The 20,673-nt window shown below is 42.4% G+C and overlaps 3 protein-coding genes across 5 annotated transcripts in view; all 3 read right to left on the reverse strand.

The window, feature by feature from the left end:
- The window catches only part of LOC310701328 (uncharacterized protein), a 110,286-nt gene that overhangs the window by 85,438 nt on the left and 4,175 nt on the right, over positions 1 to 20,673 (reverse strand). The gene's annotated exons all lie outside the window — the stretch shown is intronic.
- The window catches only part of LOC310699310 (uncharacterized protein), a gene marked incomplete at its 3' end in the record, with an annotated part of 67,988 nt that overhangs the window by 29,499 nt on the left and 17,816 nt on the right, over positions 1 to 20,673 (reverse strand). The window lies entirely within an intron of this gene.
- Positions 957 to 20,673, reverse strand: part of LOC310701580 (uncharacterized protein) — a 37,290-nt gene continuing 17,573 nt past the window's right edge. Inside the window, exons 2-4 of one of the 3 annotated variants that reach the window (XM_083492704.1) lie at positions 12,815 to 12,833; positions 10,715 to 10,784; positions 957 to 2,896 (exon numbers count right to left, since the gene is read on the reverse strand). In XM_083492704.1, coding sequence (XP_083348830.1) covers positions 1,531 to 2,865 — 1,335 coding nt within the window. In that variant the 5' untranslated portion in view covers positions 2,866 to 2,896; positions 10,715 to 10,784; positions 12,815 to 12,833 and the 3' untranslated portion in view covers positions 957 to 1,530. Of the gene's footprint in view, positions 2,897 to 10,714; positions 10,785 to 11,357; positions 11,844 to 12,814; positions 12,834 to 20,673 lie in introns of those variants that run through there. The other 2 variants (XM_083492703.1, XM_083492705.1) reach the window with 2 other exon arrangements.

A 20,673-nucleotide genomic window follows, 5' to 3' on the forward strand; every position in this document is an offset into this window, starting at 1 on the left:
TGCTCTCAACATGCAGAGCTCATCTTTCTCTCTCTGCTCTCTGTCCAACAGTTCTGCATCTCCAGCAGCAACTGGCTCTTTCTGGGCTATGCTCCAAAGCCCTGTGGCTAAAAACCACCCTCTCACTTTTCTGGCCCAGGTATGCCATGACTGGGTAGTGAGCTTTTCAAACGGTACTTCAAACACCTCCTGGCCATCTGCCATCTTCTCCCCGGGGCCCAGTGTACTCACGTAAACAGTAGCAGCTCTCCAGCACCCGGCTCAGCAGATCAGCTCCTCCCAGCGAGCTCCATTGCCTTCAAACGGTAGGCAGGACTCCAGCTGGCCTCCAGCGTCTTCAGCTTGCCTCCACACACACCGGCATGTTCTTGGCAACAGATTCAAAGTGTTTGCTGACCACCCATGACCTGTAGCTATTTGGATTGGAGCCTGGCACACTTCCTTGCGCCGCTCTGCTCTCTCCTTCAGCTACTTGTAGCAGAGTAATCGTCGCAGCAGGAGAAATCTGTTGCCCTCTGTGTGTGGGTAATAACTCAAGCTGGACGCAGGCTGTCTTTCTTATCTCCAACAGTCTTTATTCGTCTAGAAAAAACATCATAAATTCAGACCCGGTGATAGAGCGCTCATCTTGCTTTCTCACCGCCAGTGAACGGAACAACAAAGAACAAAGACACACAGAGAAACACTCCCCTCTGTGGACAAAGCCACGCCTCAGAATGTGAGACGTCACTCAGAACTTCTTAACCCTGTAAGTTCTGATTCTCTCCACACTCTATAGTGTCCACTATCACTGAAGCTCTTTTCACACACTATACATTTAAATGGTTTCTTCCCTGTGTTAGTTAGATGATGTCGTCGAAGTTTCTCACTTTGACTGAAGCTCTTTTCATACTCCACAATACGCAGTGCACTAGAATCTGAAGGTTACGTTTACAGTATGAAAAGAAACTAATTGCTAATGAAATGATTGTATTTCAATATGTTCCAGGTGACAATCAAATTGCAGACATTTTTACTAACGCTCTTCCAAAGGTTACACATGAAAGACATGTACAAAATATGCTTTATGTTTTTGTTGCACAATAATGAACCGCAGGGGAAATGTTGAATGGCCACTTTAAAATGTGAAAGTTCATTATTGTTTCACAAGTTTAAAATGTGAAAGTTCATTATTGTTTCACATGTCTTGAAGGGCCAGAGCCAGGGCAAATAACGAGACCCGGTCTTGCAGCTGTGAAACATAACAGGTGCTGCTGAGTTGTGTTAATCAAGCTGTGTCAGCATTTGGGCATAGTATATGATGAGCAGCAACTAGCTCCCTCATTACCCTGGGGGATGGGTTGGTGGTTGGGTCGGGTTTGTTGTTGATGTATTTAGTGTATAAGGAGTTTTTGTTTTCGTTATTAAAACTTTGTTTAAGTTATTTTTGAGTCCCTTTTTAATGCATGGTCCCCCCAGCAAGCTCTCTGCAGCGCTACTAAACAGCAAATAGCAAAGAGTTTTCACTTCAACTGAAGCTCCTTCCACACTCTATACATTCAAATGTTTTTTCCAGTGTGTTCGTTGATGTCGTTTACAGTGTCCACTATGATTGAAGCTCTTTCCACACTCTATACATTCAAATGGTTTTTCCCCTGTGTGAGTTCGCTGATGTTGTCTTAAGTGTCCACTTTGACTGAAGGTTTTCCCACACTGCATACAATTAAATGGTTTCTCCCCTGTGTGAATTCGCTGATGTTTTCTAAGGGTTTCACTGAGACTGAAGCTCTTTCCACACTCTATACATTTAAATGGTTTTTCCCCTGTGTGAGTTCGCTGATGTTTTTTAAGGGTTTCACTTAGACTGAAGCTCTTTCCACACTCCAAACATTTAAATAGTTTTTCCCCTGTGTGAGTTTGATGATGTAGTCGAAGTTTCTCACTATCACTGAAGCTCTTTTCATACTCCATGCCTCTGAATGGTTTCTCCCCTGTGTGAGTTCGCTGATGTATTCTAAGGTTTCCCCTTTGACTGAAGCTCTTTCCACACTCTATACATTCAAATGGTTTTTCCCCTGTGTGAGTTCGTTGGTGTAGTCGAAGTTTCCCACTATCAGCAAAGCTCTTTCCACACTCTATACATTCAAATGGTTTTTCCCCTGTGTGAGTTCGCTGATGTACTTTATAGTGTCCACTTTTATTTAAACTTTTACCACACTGCATACATTTAAACAGTTTCTCCCCTGTGTGAGCTTGATGATGTTGTTGAAGTTTCTTACTTTGACTGAAGCTCTTTCCACACTCTATACATTTAAATGGTTTCTCCACTGTGTGAGTTCGTTGATGTAGTCTATAGTGTCCACTTTGACTGAAGCTCTTTCCACACTCTATACATTTAAATGGTTTTTCCCCTGTGTGAGTTCGTTGATGTACTCTATAGTGTCCATTATCACGGAATCTCTTTCCACACTCTATACATTTAAATGGTTTTTCCCCTGTGTGAGTTAGATGATGTTGTCGAAGTTTCCAACTATTAGAGAAGCTCTTTCCACACTCTATACATGTGAATAGTTTCTCCCCTGTGTGAGTTCGCTGATGTATTCTAAGGTTTCCCCTTTGACTGAAACTCTTTCCACACTCTATACATTCAAATGGTTTCTCCCCTGTGTGAGTTCGTTGATGTTGTCTTAAGTGTCCCCTTTGACTGAAGCTCTTTCCACACTCTATACATTCAAATGGTTTCTCCCCTGTGTGAGTTCTATGATGTAGTCGAAGTTTCCAACTATCACTGAAGCTCTTTCCACACTCTATACATTCAAATGGTTTCTTTGTTATTCCTTTTGAATTTACAGATGGTCCCCCAGAACGCTTGCCTGTCTTCTCCATCGTCTGCTTCAGAGTGCAGGGAGACAAAATCCTGTTGGGGTTTCAAGGGAGAGAACAAAGGAATATGACACACATCAAGTTCAATTGGCACTCATCCCAATTAGTATTTATAATTATTATGCGCCACCTGACCTCGTTCCCATTTTCTGACACTGGACTATCCTAGTGTAAATTCTCTGCCCAGGCCTCTCTCACTGTCCTTTCTCCATTTGCCTCACTCCTGGACGTACCTCCTCTATTTCAATGCGGAATCTGTGTCACACTGAAGAAGCTCGATATTAAACATCAATATATAACTGTACTTAATGGAAACTTCAGCCTTGGATATTTAGCACTGATTCATTCATGGGATGAAGCTGTTAGTTTTATTGGTGGAGACACAAATTTATTCCTGAGACATCAAATACATTAATAGTATTATGTCATGGGGTGTTGGGGCTGGGGTAGTACCTCTCTTGGGGGACATATAGGGCTCCTTCTGGGGTAATTGGTTCACCATTAATCCCCAACCTGTACTCAGCTCTCATCTGTGGGTCCTAGAAGCTGTCAGCATGCAAAAGCTGACACAAGCCAGGAAAAGCTTTGACAGGCCAACTAAACCAGTTGATGATAATTGATGGGTCTCAATCCCTTGGTGAGTCGGGGACTTTCACTGCATGCGATGACAGGTTCTGGCACATTGAGCAGATGAGGCCAATAGTGAGTCCAATGGTCAAGCAGATGATTTATGCAAGTGCTGTAGAGGGAAGTAAGGGGATCATCAACCTGGGAAAGGAGGCCAAGCAGTAGAAGGAAAACTCTGATCCTAAACCTCCAGCTCTGCTGTCTCAAGCTTCAGATGAAAGCAGCAAACATCCAAAGGAATAAGAAAAGAATTTAAAATGCTTACAGGATATATTTATCCTGGGAAAATTGTAATAAAGGTAAAGAAAATTCGGATGCTGAGGGATGTAAAAAGGGAGTCCATCCCTGCGGCGGTGAGAAAATGGTGCAGAGATTAAAGTCACAAGATCAAAGAAAGAAGTGAAAGTTCCTGCTGAGTGAGTACAAAACAAAACAATGTACTGAGGCAAAGGACATTTTGAAACAAGTTATTAGAGAAGAGTTAAAAAGAAGGACTTTGTAAACTTTTATTGGGAATATTTTTGAGGTGGAGGAAAAGTAACACTCCAGGTCTGAAAAGGCTTCAAGCAGAAAGGGGGGGGAGGGAGGGAGAACCCATAAAGTCTTCAGAGACTGCAATAAATCCTTTTACAACATCGTTTATCTTTGACTAAAACCATCTGCTTGTGGAGGTTTCAAGGTTGCATTTGTGGTTTTTCTGCTACGTCCTTGCCGACCAAAGCCTGGAGAAAGAGAAAGAGAGTTTATTACTTATCCCTTCTTTGATATATTAGACCGGCAAAGGGGAGAAAGAGATTGAATTTTAGGTGAAGAAGAAACAGACTTGGCAGTCTTATTTTTTGTGGACCGTTAAGTTCTTAATTATTAGAAACGTTGCCACAACCATAAGCACTTTAAAGGCTGTGCTGCTATCATTCACTGCAATTTTCCCCAGGAAAAAACAACCCCACTCCCCTCCTGAAACTTGGCTGTTTGATACAGTCCCCTTCCTGAACTTTTTTTGCGGATTAAGCCAGCAAGAGGCTAGGAAAAAACTCAGTTTGGAGTAAAGGGAGGGTCTGTTCCCTAGTATCTGATAATTCTACATCTCCTTGTGGATTAAGCCAGCAAGTGGCTAGAAATAAAGACTGAACTGGGATACAAGAATAAAAAGTGCTTCCTGTATTTACACTCTGGTGGATTCGGCCAACAAGTGGTTGAAGACCAGAGGAAACTTCATCAAAGGACTGACTTGTCAAGTTGCAGAAGAGCAGAAGAAGAGGACCTCTGATGGACTTTGAGTTGGACTAATATTTAAAGTAGATATGTACTATTGACACTGGTGTAACCTGAATTAGGAACAAAAAGAGATAAAAAGTGAAAGTCATTGTGGGGGGTGGAGGAAAACCGAGGGTGACACCTGGAGGCATAGAGTGAAATTGCAAGCAAGGATTATATTTTATACTGCTTATCTTTATTCTGGACCACATCACATTACTTTTGGACCACATCACAGGTTGAATCATATACCCCCCTGGTGGACAGAATATTTTACTGCAGTAATTAATCTAAAATGGCAGGGGGAAATGGGAGAAAAATTGGGAGGGGGAAACCAGGAGAAAGGAAAATTTCCAGACAGGAAGAGATCAAGGATTTGGATATTTTGTGATTAAAAATAAAGGAAGAATTTAAACAAAATGAACAACATATGGAGAACAAATTAGGAGAAGTACAGGAAACGTTGGATAAGAAAATAGAGGGAGTGGGAGGAGAACTTTCAAATAAAATTTAAGATTTGACAGATCCAAGACGATTGAGGAATCAACGAAAAGTATTCAAAAAGAAGTCAAAGAAAATAAGAGAGAGATGGAGAAAATCAAGGATGAAGTAGTAGATTTAAATAAAACACAGGAGCAGGTCTGGGACAGTTTAGCTCTATTGGAGATGCGTCAGAAACAACTTAATTTGAAATTTAGAGGTGTAGGTGAGAAAATGAATGAAAATATAAAGATAAAAATGATCAAGGAATTGGCAAGATGGATGGATATGAAAGAAGAAGAAATTGAATGCACAGTTGAGAATGTATTTAGAATAAAAGTAAGATCTTTAAAGGCTAAATAAAAAAAACTACCAGGCGACTGTCTAATGATTGTTAATTCATTAGATATGAGAAACACAATCTTGAGAATGAGTTACCAAAATAAATTGGTAATCGATGGTAGGCCAATTATCATCTTTAAAGAAATTCCCACTAGATTTTTACGAAAGAGGGTCGGATACAAACCATTAGTGAGTTTGTTGAAGAGAAATGGAATACAACATAGGTGGGAATTCCCCGAGGGGATTTCTTTTTATTATAAAGATAAAAGATTTAGGCTAACTGATATTCAAGAGGTAAAGAAATTCTCAAGGAGATATGAGAGAGAGTTGGGAAAGTTGGAAGGAGATAGAGCTGTTCACAGACCTGGGGGAAAGGAGACTGACTCAGAGGAAGAAAGAAGGAAGGAAGGAAGGAAGGAAGGAAGGAAGGAAGGAAGGAAGAAAGAGGAAGAGGAGGAAGTAGAGGACAAAGAGGAAGAGGAAGAGGAGGAGGAAGTGAACCTTGGGGACAGAACCTCCCAAATTTGAATATAATTCATAGCTGAGAACTAAATACGTAAAAATGACTTTGAAACTGTTAACATGGAATATGAATGGATTAAATGAGAAATCTAAGAGAAATAAAGTTGAAAACGTTTTGAAGAAAAAATATCTTGATGTAATTTTTTTACAAGAAACCCATGTAGCTAAAAAACATAAACATATTCTGAAAAACAAAAGGTTGGGTACAAAATTTATTAATTCAAATGTTAACACAAAAAGAGGGTGGTGTTATATATTAAAGAGAAATGGGAGCCTAAATTTATTTTTAAGGATGAAGAAGGGAGAATAATTGTAGTCCAAATTACTTACCAGGGGGAGAAAATCAGTGTGGTTGGGATTTATGCGCCAAATACAAATAAGGGGGAATTTTACAGGAAGCTGGAAGAAAGACGGATAGAAACTGTTGATCAAAAGATAATACTAATGGGAGATTGCAATGGTGTGGTGATGCCAGAAGTAGATAGATCAAGAAAAAAGAAAAAGTTTAAGCAAGGCAAGCTACCAAGGACTTTTTTTGATCTTGTTGATAATCTTGACCTAATAGACATTTGGAGACTTAAGCACCCAACCACAAAACAATTTACTTTCTTCTCTGAGCCACATCAAAGCTGGGGAAAAACAGATTATATCTGGATTTCAAGGGATATAGCTCCAAGAATAGCAAAAAGTGAGATACTACCATGAACATTATCAGATCACAACCCTATGATTTTAGAACTAAGAAGTAAAGAACAACATTCATTCAGATGGAGGATGAACGAAAATCTTTCTGAGAATCAAGAAGTGATTGAAAAAGCAAAAGAGACTTTAAAAGAATATTTTAAATGGAATTTATATAAAGAAACAAGTTTGGACATAGTTTGGGACGGGAGTAAAGCTGTCATGAGAGGCTTCTTAATACAGCAAAATAGTTATAGGAAAAAGTTGAGAGAAAAGAAAAAAGAAGAAATTTTGGCTCAGTTGGTAGAGTGTGAAAGGAAACTAACAATAAAACCTAAAGATGAACAGATAAAGCAAACAATTAAAATGCTACAAACTAAATTTTCAATATTGGTAAATCAAGAAGTCGAATGGAAAATAAAATTTATGAGACAGAAATTTTTTGAATCAGCTAATAATGCAGGGAGACTCCTCGCATGGCAACTAAGAAAAAAAACAAAACCAGAATACGATAAATAAAAGGAGGAGAACATCAAATAGAAGATCTGAGAGAAATAAAGAAGATCTTCCAGGAAATTTACAAAGAATTATATAAGAAAGAGAATGAAGAAGCAAGAAAAATAGGAAAGTATTTAAAAGATCATAAAGGGAAACAAATAACAGCTGAAGAAAGGGAGAAATTAAATAAATCAACAACAGCAGAAGAGATTCAAATTGCAAAAAGATGAAAGTAGGTAAAGCTCCACGAATAAGTGTTGGGAAAGCATTGGAGGAATTAGAGGAATTTGGTAAGCTATCAGGATTTAAACTAAGCAAAACAAAGACAAAAATGATGGTTAAGAACATGGATAGAAAAGAGACAGAACAGCTGGAACAAAAGTGCAGAATTAATGTGGTGAAAAAAGTAAAATATTTAGGGATTTGGCTAATGACAAAAAACATCAATTTATTTAGTGACAATTATACCCCAGTATGGAAAGGAATTAAAAGAGACTTGGATATTTGGAATAGATTAAAGTTATCCTGGAGCAGAAGAACGGCAGCAATTAAAATTAACATTCTACCGAAGATGCTGTTTCTCTTTCAAACGATTCCTGTTATTAAAGGGTCGTCTCAGTTTCGGGACTGGCTAGAAGTCTTATCAAAATTCATATGGCAAGGGAAGAGACCCAGGATAAAATTTCAACTATTGACTGACAGGAAGGAGAGAGGAGGATTTTCACTACCAAATTTGAAATTATATTATGAGGTGTCTTGCTTGTGCTGGATAAAAGAATGGATAGTTTTGAAAAATACTGATTTGTTGGATCTTGAAGAGTATAATAATAGATACGGGTGGCACTCCTATCTATGGTATAATGTGAAAATACATAAAGGTTTTACAAACCATATTTTTAGGGGTGCCCTGTATGATGTATGGGACAAGAACAAAAACCTACTAAAAAGAACCACACCCTGGTGGTTATCCCCAACAGATGTGTTAACAATAAAAAAAGGAAATATGGAGGGAAAGAGAGTAACTTATGAAGATATATTAGTGAAAACGGAGAATGGTGGAAATTAAGACCATATGAGAATATAACAGATGGCTTTATGGGATGGCTACAGTATCAGCAGGAGAAATGGTTTGTTAAAAGAGGATTCAAAAATGGGATTCTGTGAGAAAAAGTCCAAATACCAGATAGAAATTTTGGAGGGCAGAACAAAACTCTTGTCTAAAATGTATCATTACTTGCTGGAATGGGACACTAAGGATGAGTTAACAAAAGAAGTCATGATAAAGTGGGCGGTCTTTACGATAAATGGGTAAGATTATGGAACGAAGGTATGAAGTTTACAGCGTGCTCCAGCTTAGGAGAAAATTTAGGAAAATGATGTACCGGTGGTATATAACCCCAGTTAAATTGGCAAAAATGTACAAATCGAGCAATAAAGCCTATTGGAAATGTAAACTAAAGGATGGGGATCTCTACCACATGTGGTGGGCATGTGATAAGATGAAAAAGTTTTGGGATCTAATATATAATGAACTGAAGAAACTTTTAAAGTATATATTCCCTAAAAAACCAGAGGCTTTCCTATTAGGGATAATAGGGGAGGAGGTGAAAAAGGAGGATCGTAAACTATTTCAATATGCTACGGCTGCAGCTAGGATCCTCGTGGCTCAAAAGTGGAAATTACAGGAGACCCCAACAGTAATGGAGTGGCAGACTAAATTTTTTGAGTATACAGAATTAGCTAAAATGACTTATAAAATTCGAGACCAAAAAGGGACAAAGATTCAAGAAGAGTGGGGTAAATTTATTGCATATATAAGAATTAACTGTAGAAGTCTAAATACTGTAGCAAGGTTAACATAAATCCTGTGATGTGTATAGAAGGTAAATAAGAATCTGCAAGAGAAGATATAAACTAAGAAAACCGAAGCAGGGAAGGAAGGAAGTCTGGGTGTGAACTTGCGCAGTGTAAATAAGACGACATAAAAAGATGGCTGTAAAAGATTAAGTTGTATTTATGTTTGTGAAAAATCAATTAAAAGATCCTAAACCTCTGCTGCCTTGCGTGAATATCTGACTCAGTTTCATGTGGGGGGTCAGCATCCCAAGAGATGGTCTATAGCCAGCTATGTCGAGGGCCTGCTCGACATCCGAAGAAATCAGTCTCACACCAAGATTGGATTCAATGAGCCTAATAACCAGCCTTTTTTGTGCACAGCAAAAAATACATCCTCTCTACCTCCAGCCCAACGTTTGTTCTGCCTGGTACTCGAAAAAGTAACAACCTCAAGAATGCAACCTTGTTCCAAGCCAGCAGACAAAGAGAGTACTATCCTACGTGAGCCAATCATTTAGGACTGCACAAGCTATTCACGCGCTGTTCATGCTCCAAGGATGCTTTTAGCTATAAAATCACCCTGCAATAAGAGGAAGAACTTTGCTCATGCTCTTATGTACAAGCAATCATTTTCCCACACAGCTAGTATACAGAGGTATGCTTGACTTCTCCACAATGGCTTCTCCCCCTGTATGTAGGAAGGCTGATTTATGGTACTTTATGATGCTGCAGGACTGCAGCTGGAATAAAGCCCTCCTTGCAACACAGCTGGACTCCTGAGTGCTTTATATGGAGCTTCTATTGGTCCAAATACATTGCAACATGTTGGGTGGAGTCCTTGTACTCCTCCTTCCGGTAGCTCCTGTGGCCAAGCTGGGGCCAAAAATATTGCTCTACTTCCCTTTGGACCATATCAAGAAGGTTGAGAAGGTAGGGCTGCCATAGGTCTGTTCCCCCCGGGAATCGAGGAGGATTTTCACAAGATCGGCAAAAGGTCCACCCAGACGTTTCTTGTGAGGAGAACCAGAACTTACAGGGTTCTACGGTGAGGTGGGGCACCTCTGGCCCTCCAGATGTGGCTGGACTCAAAGCACCATCAGCCCAAGCAAGGATGGCCAACGACCAGGGATGATGGGAGTTCTACTGGAACAACACCAGGAGGGACACACTTTCTCCATCTTCCTCCTCCTCTGAAAACGCTAAATATCTGTATTGTTTCCTCCTTCCTCCGTGATGTGTAACATCTTCTGATACACTCCAACCAACTGCACACATTCCCTAATCCTGCACCATTTACTTCCTGAGGCAGCTCCATTGTGTCCACCTCCTCAGAACCACCCACCATTTCAGTAGCAGTCCTTCAGTTCCCAGCTATTAGTCCCCCTCCCCTACGGAGGAATTATTCATCTGAATCCCAGGGGCTGGGAGTCCTGAGTGGGGAGACAGCTGTTGGCCCTGCTGGGGGGTTTCTCCTTGGCTGGTCCTTGTGAGAAGAGGATGCTGGATGAGGTGGGCCCTGATCCTAATCCAGCAGGACTTTTCTCATGTTCCCACAAACTGAAATGAGACCTACAAAGATACCGTCTCCCAGGCAAGAGGAAGGACTTACCTCTCAAAGTCTCTGCATTTTTCTGTTTCAAGGAAGAAGTTGAGCTCAGACTTGCAGATCAGATTCTCTCCTGTGCGGAATGAGTAAAATGGAAGTGCTATTTACGTCACTGGAAAAGTATTCAAAAATATTCATGTGTTGAAGAAAGTCTAACAAAGTAGCTGGTGTCCCGTTAAGGGCTAATAAAAGGTTTATGGCCTCAGCATTTGTGGGCTGCAGGCTGAGGATGTGAACTGTGGACCAGGAAGACTCACAATCTCCATTATCCTGAGAGTCTCTTTGTAGATTTTGCGTAGTTATTTTGGAATTCCTACTGCAATGTCGGTTCATGAAAAGTTACGGATGGAGAAAATTACACGGTTGCTGTAAACTATCATCCCAAACACAAACTCTCACTCACATACTGTCTGTAAATTTGGCAAGTTCCCAACCCTTTCCTGTAATACTGGCAATTCCAGGCCTGCAGATGCACATCCCTGGGTGTAGAGCCTCCAGCCACAGGCATTGTCTATCATGGAAATGCCCCAGACTGGGGCGGATTGTGGATCTTTGGATGCTGATAGATTGTATCTCCGTTTGTAACCCACTCTGACATTGCCTACAAAAAATAAAAGTAATACAATTGCTTTCAGGATATACTTACCGATAAACCCTGAAAACCTTTTTGTAGCATCCTTCCCCCATATTCCTGGCTCCCTCAGCACCACCACCATCAATTAACCATGCAGAGGAAACACTTAAGGATGGGAGCCTGAGAGAGAGGAATAGGTCTCTGGCTACTTCCTGGGCGGGGCTTCCAGAAGCAAAGAGCTGCTTTGGAGAAGGCCTCCTCCTCCCTCCTCCCTCCCAGGACCTTCCAGCTTTTTCTCTCTTCTGCTCTCCAAGGTGGACCAACGGTTTGACTTGGTATAATGCAGCCCACAGCCAGCCATGCAGTAGCTTTCGAGGATCAGTGCGGAGAGGATGTTGCTTCCATGGGGGAAATGTGGGGGAATCAGTGGAAAAACCCCCACCATCAGGGACAACTCTCTCTCTCCGGTTGACTTGAAGAAGTGGCAGATTCCTGGGCAGGAGGGAGAAGCCAAGGCAGACCCACCACCGGAGATTCCTCCTCCAGCACCCAAGGACGGAGACATCTCTCCAAAAGGAAGTGTCTCTCTCTCTCCCCCCCTCTCTGCTCGGCTGGGCTTCTATCTCCCAGGGATGCTCCCCAAGTTCCCCTGCCCCCTCCGTCCCACAGTCTCCCCTGCGCCCAGAGACCCCCTTGGCACCGCTCACCCCTCGCCCTCTGCGCCGAATCTCTCCCGGGCGCACCAACCTCTCCTCCCTCCGTCCCACTCTCCATCCGGAGGGGCCTCCCGAGGCGGGGGGGGGGTGTCTCTATCCAGGGCTATTTCCCTTCCTTTAACCCTTTCGTGGACTCCGTCTTTCCCTCAAGGCGCAGGAGTACTTCGAGGGATTCCTGCCAGGGGGGAACGGCAGAGGGCGTCATGTTTGGGTCCTGGGATCAAATCCAGGGCTGCTTGGGAACGGGGGGCTTCGTGGGGACCCCCTTGTTGGGCATCACGTTTCAGTTCAGGCAAGAGAGCCCGGGGGTGCGGGGCAGTTTAGCGTCGTTTGAGCCCCCGGGGGAAAGAGACGCGTGTGGAGGGGAGGGCGCTGCAAAGGAGAGGGCAGCTGGATTGCATGGATCGGGGGCCTTGAGCACCTCCTGGACCCCCAGGGAAAAGAAACATGAGTGGTGGGGAGGGGCCGTAAGGAGATCCTGCCACGCAATCCCTGCAGGTGTTGGGCCCCCCCTTCGCAGCAGGATTGCGGGGATCGGAGCCCCTGCTTATGAGGCCCAGGAGGGGGGCTTTTTTGCGGGCAGGGGGGAAACTAGGCTGGATTTCCCCCGAGTCAAAGACCCGATTGGGGACATTTGCGTCCCCACAAAGACATCCTCAACGGCGCCCTGCTGGAGGCGCCACATGGTGCAAAAAAACAACCACCCCCGGCTAGCCCACCCCCATAGCTATGGCTCTGTTTGCAGGAGGGGTCTCTGTCTTTTCCTCTCTACCTTCCCCCTAAATCGCCCCCTTTCCCACGCAGCCTCTTTACCTCTTTGTCCTCTCTGGACCTCCGCCTCCCTTGCTCGCTGTTCCGGGTTCCTTCCCCCGCAATAGAAAGCGGAGTAGGGGGGGTGAGGGGAATTAGTCAACCCACACCCCTCCTCCCCTTCGGGAAACCTCCCACTTTCCACTTTGGGCCCCCTGGAAACTTCCGACCTATAGACACTTCGGGTTCCTTGTCGCAGGCGCGCGCCTCTAGAGCTACGTTCGCAGAGCAGCCCCTGCCTGTGTTGGGATGGAGACAGGAAGAGATGGCGCTGCCTTTGGCCTCCTGCTCTTGGGGCTCCGTCGGGAAATGGCCCCCTCCTCCCCCCAAGTCGCCTCTCTCCCCACAGCGGAGAGTGGAAATGGGGGCGGGAGCGGGTGACTTCCTATTTGGGTATGAGCTGATGGATTTATGTTTCCCTCCACAGCAGGGTGGCAGCTGCACACTTATTTTTTCCTTATTTACAGTACTTTTGTTATTTTATCATTTCAATAGAGTTAAGTTGAGGGTCTTACGGAGACTCTTCCTGGCTCCTCAAAAAGTCCAGAAGAACAGGAAAGGCATAATCCATGTCTGCTGAAGACTGGGGTAGGTAATAAGGAGGCAGTAATAAGACGCAGGGGCCGTGCTGATTTATTACAATTATTTGTATAGTTTAAATAATATACCTATATACGTATGTGTGACTATTATTATTTATTTACACGATGAAACATCATCATAAAAATCTTCCCTAAGCTGGGTTGCCTTCATAAATATATATCAATATTTATTTGTTTTCCAATGATTGTTTTTCCTATGTCTTTAGCAGTTGTCTTCCAAAAAGAGATGGAAACCCAGGTTTGTGAAACCCTTGTGTACACAGTGGTCTGCTTGCAGGAAGACTCTCCAGAAGCATGACTGAAGAATTAGTTCAATATTATTATTATTAACCCCAGCCATTCTGGATGGCTTCCAACAGAATATTAAAAATACATGAAAACATCAATCATTAAAACCTTCCTTAAACAGAGCTGCCTTCAGATGTCTTCTAAATGTCAGATAGTTGTTTATTTATTTGATACATGATGGGAGTGCTTTCCACAGAGCGGGCGCCACTACTGAGACGGCCCTCTGCCTGGCTCCCTGTAACTTCACTTCTCACAGTGAGGGAACCGCCAGAAGGCCCTCGGAGCTGGACCTCATTGTCCAGGCAAAATGATGGGGGTGGAGATGCTCCTTCAAGTCTACTGGGCTGAGGCCGCTTAGGGTTTAAAGGTCAGTACCAACACTTTGAATGGTGCTCGAAAACATACTGGGAGCCAATGTAGGTCTTTCAAGACTGGTGTTGTTATGTGGTCTTGGCCGCTTCCAGTCAACTGTCTAGCTGCCGCATTCTGGATTAGTTGTCGTTTCCAGGTCACCTTCAAAGGTAGCCCCACGTAGAGCGCATTGCTCTCTACACTGCCATGGACACAGAATTGACGTGTGCCTCCAGGGACAGCTGCGAGTCCAAAATGACTCCCAGGCTGCACACCTGGTCCTTCAGGGGCACAGTTACCCCTTTCAGGACCAGGAATTATCCAATCTTGCCTGCCCTGTCCCCCCAAAACAGTGCATCTGTCTTGTCAGGATTCAACCTCAATCCATTAGCCGCCATACATCCTCCAACCGCCTCCAGGCACTCACACAGGACTTTCACCACCTTCACTGGTTCCGATTTGAAAGAGAGGTGGAACTGGGTATCATCCGCATATTGATGAACACCCAGCCCACCCCCTTGAAGATCTCTCCCAGCGGCTTCGTATTGATGTTAAAAAGCATGTGGAAGAGGACTGAACCCTGTGGCACCCCACAAGTGAGAGCCCAGAGGTCCAACACTCATCCCCCAACACCACCTTCCGGATACGACCCAGGACAAAGGAGAAGACCCACTGCATAACAGTGCTGCCTGCTCCCAGCTCCTCTACACGGTCCAGGAGGTTGTTGTGCTCAATGGTATTAAAGGCCCCTGAGAAATCCAGCAGAACTAGGAAACAGCTGTCACATTTGTACCTAGCCCACCAGAGATCATCAACCACCGCAATCAAGGCACTTTCAGTCCCATAGTGAGGCCTGAATCCCGATTGGAAGGGATCCAAATGGTCCGCATCCTCCAGGTGTGCCTGGAGTTCTTCCACAACCACCCGCTCACTCACCTTGTCCAAGAATGGAAGATTTGAGCAGGATCTTCCCCTAAACCCAAAGGAAGAAGAAGCCCTGGGGCTGCCACATGGTGCCTCTGAGCGAAAATAGGCTCACGAGGAGACTTCTCTGGTACCTGCAGCCCCTCCTTCCCCGTCTCAAAGTAGAATTAGAAAAAGTCTTTTCATTATTCAATTGCAGTATGAAGAAAGCACTGTGGGAGTTAAGTTGTGGGTGAACATATCAGACGACACAGCGATTCTTCAAACAGCTCTTGTTTATTCACAGGCCAGAACAGAACTGAACTGAAGGGTTCAGCCAGCCTGCTTATATTCAGCTCCAGTACAACGCAACTGTAACCATTTTCTCTAACTATCCAATCACTGAACATCATTTTCAATCCCTTAGTTGCATATGTGGACCTGAGTGAAAACTATCTACAGTACATAACACTGGGTGTGTTTGTGCCATGGATGGCATGGTAAGAGTTAACTTTCCCCTTATACGTGGACCCTCCCTTGACCCTATTAGGTGCAAAGGATGCTTCCTGTCTGTGCCTTAAGTCCAGTTGCAAAGGTGGGGAGAGGATTTCCATCCTCAATGCCCAGAGGTAGCTGGTAGTTCATGTGGGATGTAATCCATTGGAACAGTCCAATGCAACATTCCTTGTTTCCTGAGAGTGGGCACAGGCAGGGGGAGGTTACCCCAGTCAGTGTAAATTCCTGTTCCACTGGTCTGGAGCATCCTCCCCCTGGGAGATGGGCGTGGCCCTGGCTGACTCCATAAAAGAGCCAAATCGCGCAGCCATTTTCTCTCTCTTGCTGCCATGCTCCTCTCCTGCAGCCATTTTCTTATCTTAATGTAATTTGGCTGGAATTAAGATTGCCAGAAGAAATCTCAACAACCTCACATATGCAGATGACACAACCTTGATGGCAGAAAGTGAGGAGGAATTAAAGAACCTTTTAATGAGGGTGAAAGAGGAGAGCGCAAAATATAGTCTGAAGCTCAACATCAAAAAGACGAAGATCATGGCCACTGGTTCCATCACCTAGCAAATAAAAGGGGGAGAAATGGAGGCAGTGAGAGATTTTACTTTCTTGGGCTCCATGATCACTGCAGATGGTGACAGCACCCACGAAATTAAAAGACGCCTGCTCCTTGAGAGAAAAGCAGGAGATTGCATATACGATAGAAAACACTTTTAGAATAAAAATAAGGTCCAAACAAGTAGCGATATACGTCAAAGAAAAATGGGAACCCAAATTGATTTGTAAAGATGATGAAGGTAGGATTTTGGGGGTACAAATTAATTTCCAGGGTGAAAAACTTAACGTGATAAACATATATGCCCCAAACCTGAATAAACTGGAATTTTTTAAGAAACTGGAACAAATATTACTAGAGTTAGAGTGTAACAAGATGATATTATTGGGAGATTTTAATGGAGTGCCGGCACCAGAAATTGACAGACAAACAGAAAGGAAAAAACCACATAAGAGCTGGGGCAGAATTGATCAAATCTGGGTCTCAAGAGAACTTACATTAAGAACTCTAAAATGTGAAATTCAACCGAGAACCCTCTCTGATCACAATTCGATAATGTTGGAAATAAAAGGTGTATCACAGAGCGGGTTCAGATGGAGAATGAATGAATATTTATTGGAGAATGAAGAAGTCATTGAAAAGGCCAAAGCTACTTTAAAAGATTATTTCAATTTGAATCTTAATAAAGAAACAAGTATAGATGTAGTCTGGGATGCTAGTAAAGCGGTCCTAAGAGGTTTTTTTATTCAGCAAAATAGCTATAAGAGGAAAGTAAGAGAACAAAAGAAAGGAAATTCTTAGTTAGTTAAGAGAATGCGAGAAAAAATTAATAGCAAATCCGAAAGACGAACAAAATATACAAATAACAAAAATATTACAAACACAGTATTCAATGCTAACAAGTCAAGAAATTGAATGGAAAATTAAGTTAATGAAACAAAAATACTTCGAATCAGCTAACAAAACAGGTAAATTATTAGCTTGTCAATTGTGAAGAAGGCAAAAACAAAATGTGATAAATAAGATAAAAATGGAGGAGCAATTGATAGAAGACCCAAAAGAAATACAGGAAAATTTCCTCAAATTTTATAAAAAGGTAGAGGAAGAAATAATCCGAATAGAAAAATACTTAGAAGACTGCAGCGGGAAGACTATAACAGAGGAAGAAAGAACCCAACTAAATAAACCCATAAAAGTAGAAGAGGTCCAGGATGCGATAAGAAAGATGAAATTAGGAAAAGCCCCGGGACCGGATGGCTTGTCAGCTAAATATTATAAAGTATTAGAAAATCAATTAACACCAGTGCTATATGACATTATGAATAATATATTGAGAGGAGGAAGGATACCAGAAACATGGAAAGAGGCCTACATCATGATGATCCCTAAACCCGATACGGATGGCAAGTAGACTCAAAAGATGTCTAGCAAATCTAATTCATAAGGATCAAGCAGGATTCCTTCCAAATAGGTTACTCAAAGACAATGTAAGGCATACCATAAATATCATTGAATATTTGGAGTGTAAGAATGAAGTACCTGCGGCGCTGATTTTTATCGATGCGGAGAAGGCATTCGACAATGTCTCATGGCCGTTCCTACTAAAAAGCATGGAGAAAGCAGGGCTAGAGGGTGAATTTATGGAAGGAATAAAAGCAATCTATACGAATCAATCTGCCAAATTGATTATAAACAACAATTTAACAAATTCATTTAAAATTGAAAAAGGAACAAGACAAGGTTGCCCTCTATTCCTGCTTTTATTCATTATGGTATTAGAGGTAATTACGAACAAAATAAGAGCAACACCAGAGATTCGAGGGATCAAAGTAGGAAGGAAAGAACACAAACTAAAAGCGTATGCAGACGATTTGATGTTATCCCTAGAAGAGCCGCAAAAAAGCGTCAGTAAGGCTCTGGAAATATTAGAAGAATATGACAAACTATCCGGTTTTAAATTGAATAAATCAAAGACAAAAATGCTGACTAAAAATCTGGGAAAAGATGAAAGAGAAAAATTAAGAGATACAGAATGGAATCAAGGTGGCTAAAATAATAAAATATCTAGGAATTTGGCTAACTACAAAAAATATAAACTTAATTCAGGATAATTACTTGACAACATGGAAGGAAATTAAAAAAGCTCTAGATACGTGGAACAGAGTGAAACTTTCGTGGCCGGGAAGGATGGTGGCAATAAAAATGAACATACTCCCAAGAATGTTATTCTTGTTCCAAAACATCCCTGTGATTAGAGGTTCCACAATGTTTAAGGATTGGCAAAAAACTCTTTCGAAATTTATATGGCAAGGGAAAAGACCGAGAATTAGATTCAAATTACTCACAGATCGAAAAGAAAGAGGGGGATTCTCGGTGCCAAATCTGAAATTATACTTCGAGGCCTCCTGCCTTTGTTGGATCAAAGATTGGATTAATTTGGAAAACACCGACCTCTTAGACCTAGAAGGTTTCAACAATAGGTTCGGTTGGCACGCCTACTTGTGGCTAAATAAAGAAAAGGTACATAAATGATTTTCAAGTCATATTATTAGAGGGCCACTATATGAAGTTTGGGAGAAAAATTAAAAACTTTTAGAATGGAAGACGCCCTGGTGGTTATCACCAATTGACATTTGAACAACCAAAAAAGCAAATATGGAAGGAGAAAGATTGACCTACGAAGACTTACTGATAAGATCAGATAATAACGAGTTTAAAAAAAAATTTAAATACACTTTCCCTAAAAGACCAGAGGCCTTCCTAGTAGGAATAATTGGGGATGAAATTAAAAAAGAAGATAAAACAGTATTCCAATATTCGACAGTAGCGGCTAGAATATTAATTGCACAAAATTGGAAAAGTCCAAATACCCCAATGGTCAGAGATTGGCAAACAAAATTATTTGAATATGTTGAATTAGCAAAAATGACGCAAAAAAATTAGAAACTAAAAAAATACAAAGTTTATTAGCGATTGGAATAAATTTATGGTATATATTGAAGGAAACTATAGAAACTTAAAAACTACAGCAGGTCTGATATAAATCTTATGATGCGCAAACCATTTACAACTCTTAGCTGCAGAAAAAAGAAAGAATTTTTATCAAGAAGCCCGAAATCGGGAGGGAAGGAGGTCAATACGTGTGTAGAGGAAAGATCTAAATATCCAAAGATATAAAGATTTAAGGAGTAAGACAAGGAACTGTAATGGAAATTGATGCTATTTTTGTGTTATGTATGGATATTTTTTCTTTTTTTCCCTTTCTTTTTTCTGTAACTGTTGTTTTGTTTTTTCTTTTGGTTATTTAAGTGAAATTCAATAAAAAGAAATTAAAAAAAACAAAGGCTTTTGCATATTCAATGAAGCAGAATTAGATGTCTTTCTGGAGCTCTCTAGCTTTCTCCATAATCCAGCGCATGTTTGCAATTTGGTCTCTGGTTCCTCTGCCTCTTCTAAATGCAGCTTGCATTTCTGGGAGTTCTCGGTCCACATACTGCTTAAGCCTGCCTTGTAGAATTTTAAGCATAACCTTGCTCGCGTGTGAAATGAGTGCAATTGTGCGGTAGTTGGAGCATTCTTTGGCACTGCCCTTCTTTGGGATTGGGATGTAGAGTGTTCTCCAATCCTCAGGCCACTGCTGAGTTTTCCAAACTTGCTGGCATATTGAGTGTAGCACCTTAACAGCATCATCTTTTAAAATTACCTCTCCTTTAAATCAGAACCAGTGAAGGCGGTGAAGGTCCTGTGTGAGTGTCTGAAGGCTGTTGGAGGATGGATGGCGGCTAACAGATTGAGGTTGAATCCTGACAAGACAGAAGTACTGTTTTTGGGGGACGGGGCAGGCGGGTGTGGGGGATTCCTTGGTCCTGAATGGGGTAACTGTGCCCCTGAAGGACCAGGTGCGCAGCCTGGGAGTCATTTTGGACTCACAGCTGTCCGTAGAAGCGCAGGTTAATTCTGTGTCCAGGGCAGCTGTCTACCAGCTCCACCTGGTACGCAGGCTAAGACCCTACCTGCCCGCGGACTGTCTTGCCAGAGTGGTGCATGCTCTAGTTATCTCCCGCTAAGACTACCGCAACACGCTCTACGTGGGGCTACCTTTGAAGGTGACCCAGAAACTGCAATTAATCCAGAATGCGGCAGCTAGACTGGTGACTGGGAGTGGCCGCCGGGACCAGATAACACCAGTTCTGAGAGATCTGCATTGGCTCCCAGCACGTTTCCGAGCACAATTAAAAGTGTTGGTGCTGACCTTTAAAGCCCTAAACGGCCTCGGTCCAGTATACCTGAAGGAGCGTCTCCACCCCCATCGTTCAGTCCAGACACTGAGATCCAGCACCGAGGGCCTTCTGGCGGTTCCCTCATTGCAAGGTTACAGGGAACCAGGCAGAGAGCCTTCTCGGTAGTGGCGCCTGCCCTGTGGAACGCCCTCCCAGCAGATGTCAAAGCAATAAACAACTATTTTACTTTTAAAAGTCATCTGAGGGCAGCCCTCTTTAGGGAAGTTTTTAATGTTTGATGCTTTACTGTTTTTAATATTCAGTTGGAAGCCGCCCAGAGTGGCTGGGGAAACCCAGCCAGATGGGCAGGGTATAAATAATAAATTGTTGTTGTTGTTGTTGTTGTTGTTGTTGTTGTTATTAATAGTTCAG

The sequence above is a fragment of the Podarcis liolepis genome (genome assembly GCF_965112155.1).
Source record: "Podarcis liolepis genome assembly, chromosome: 2".
NCBI classification, from domain to species: domain Eukaryota; kingdom Metazoa; phylum Chordata; class Lepidosauria; order Squamata; family Lacertidae; genus Podarcis; species Podarcis liolepis.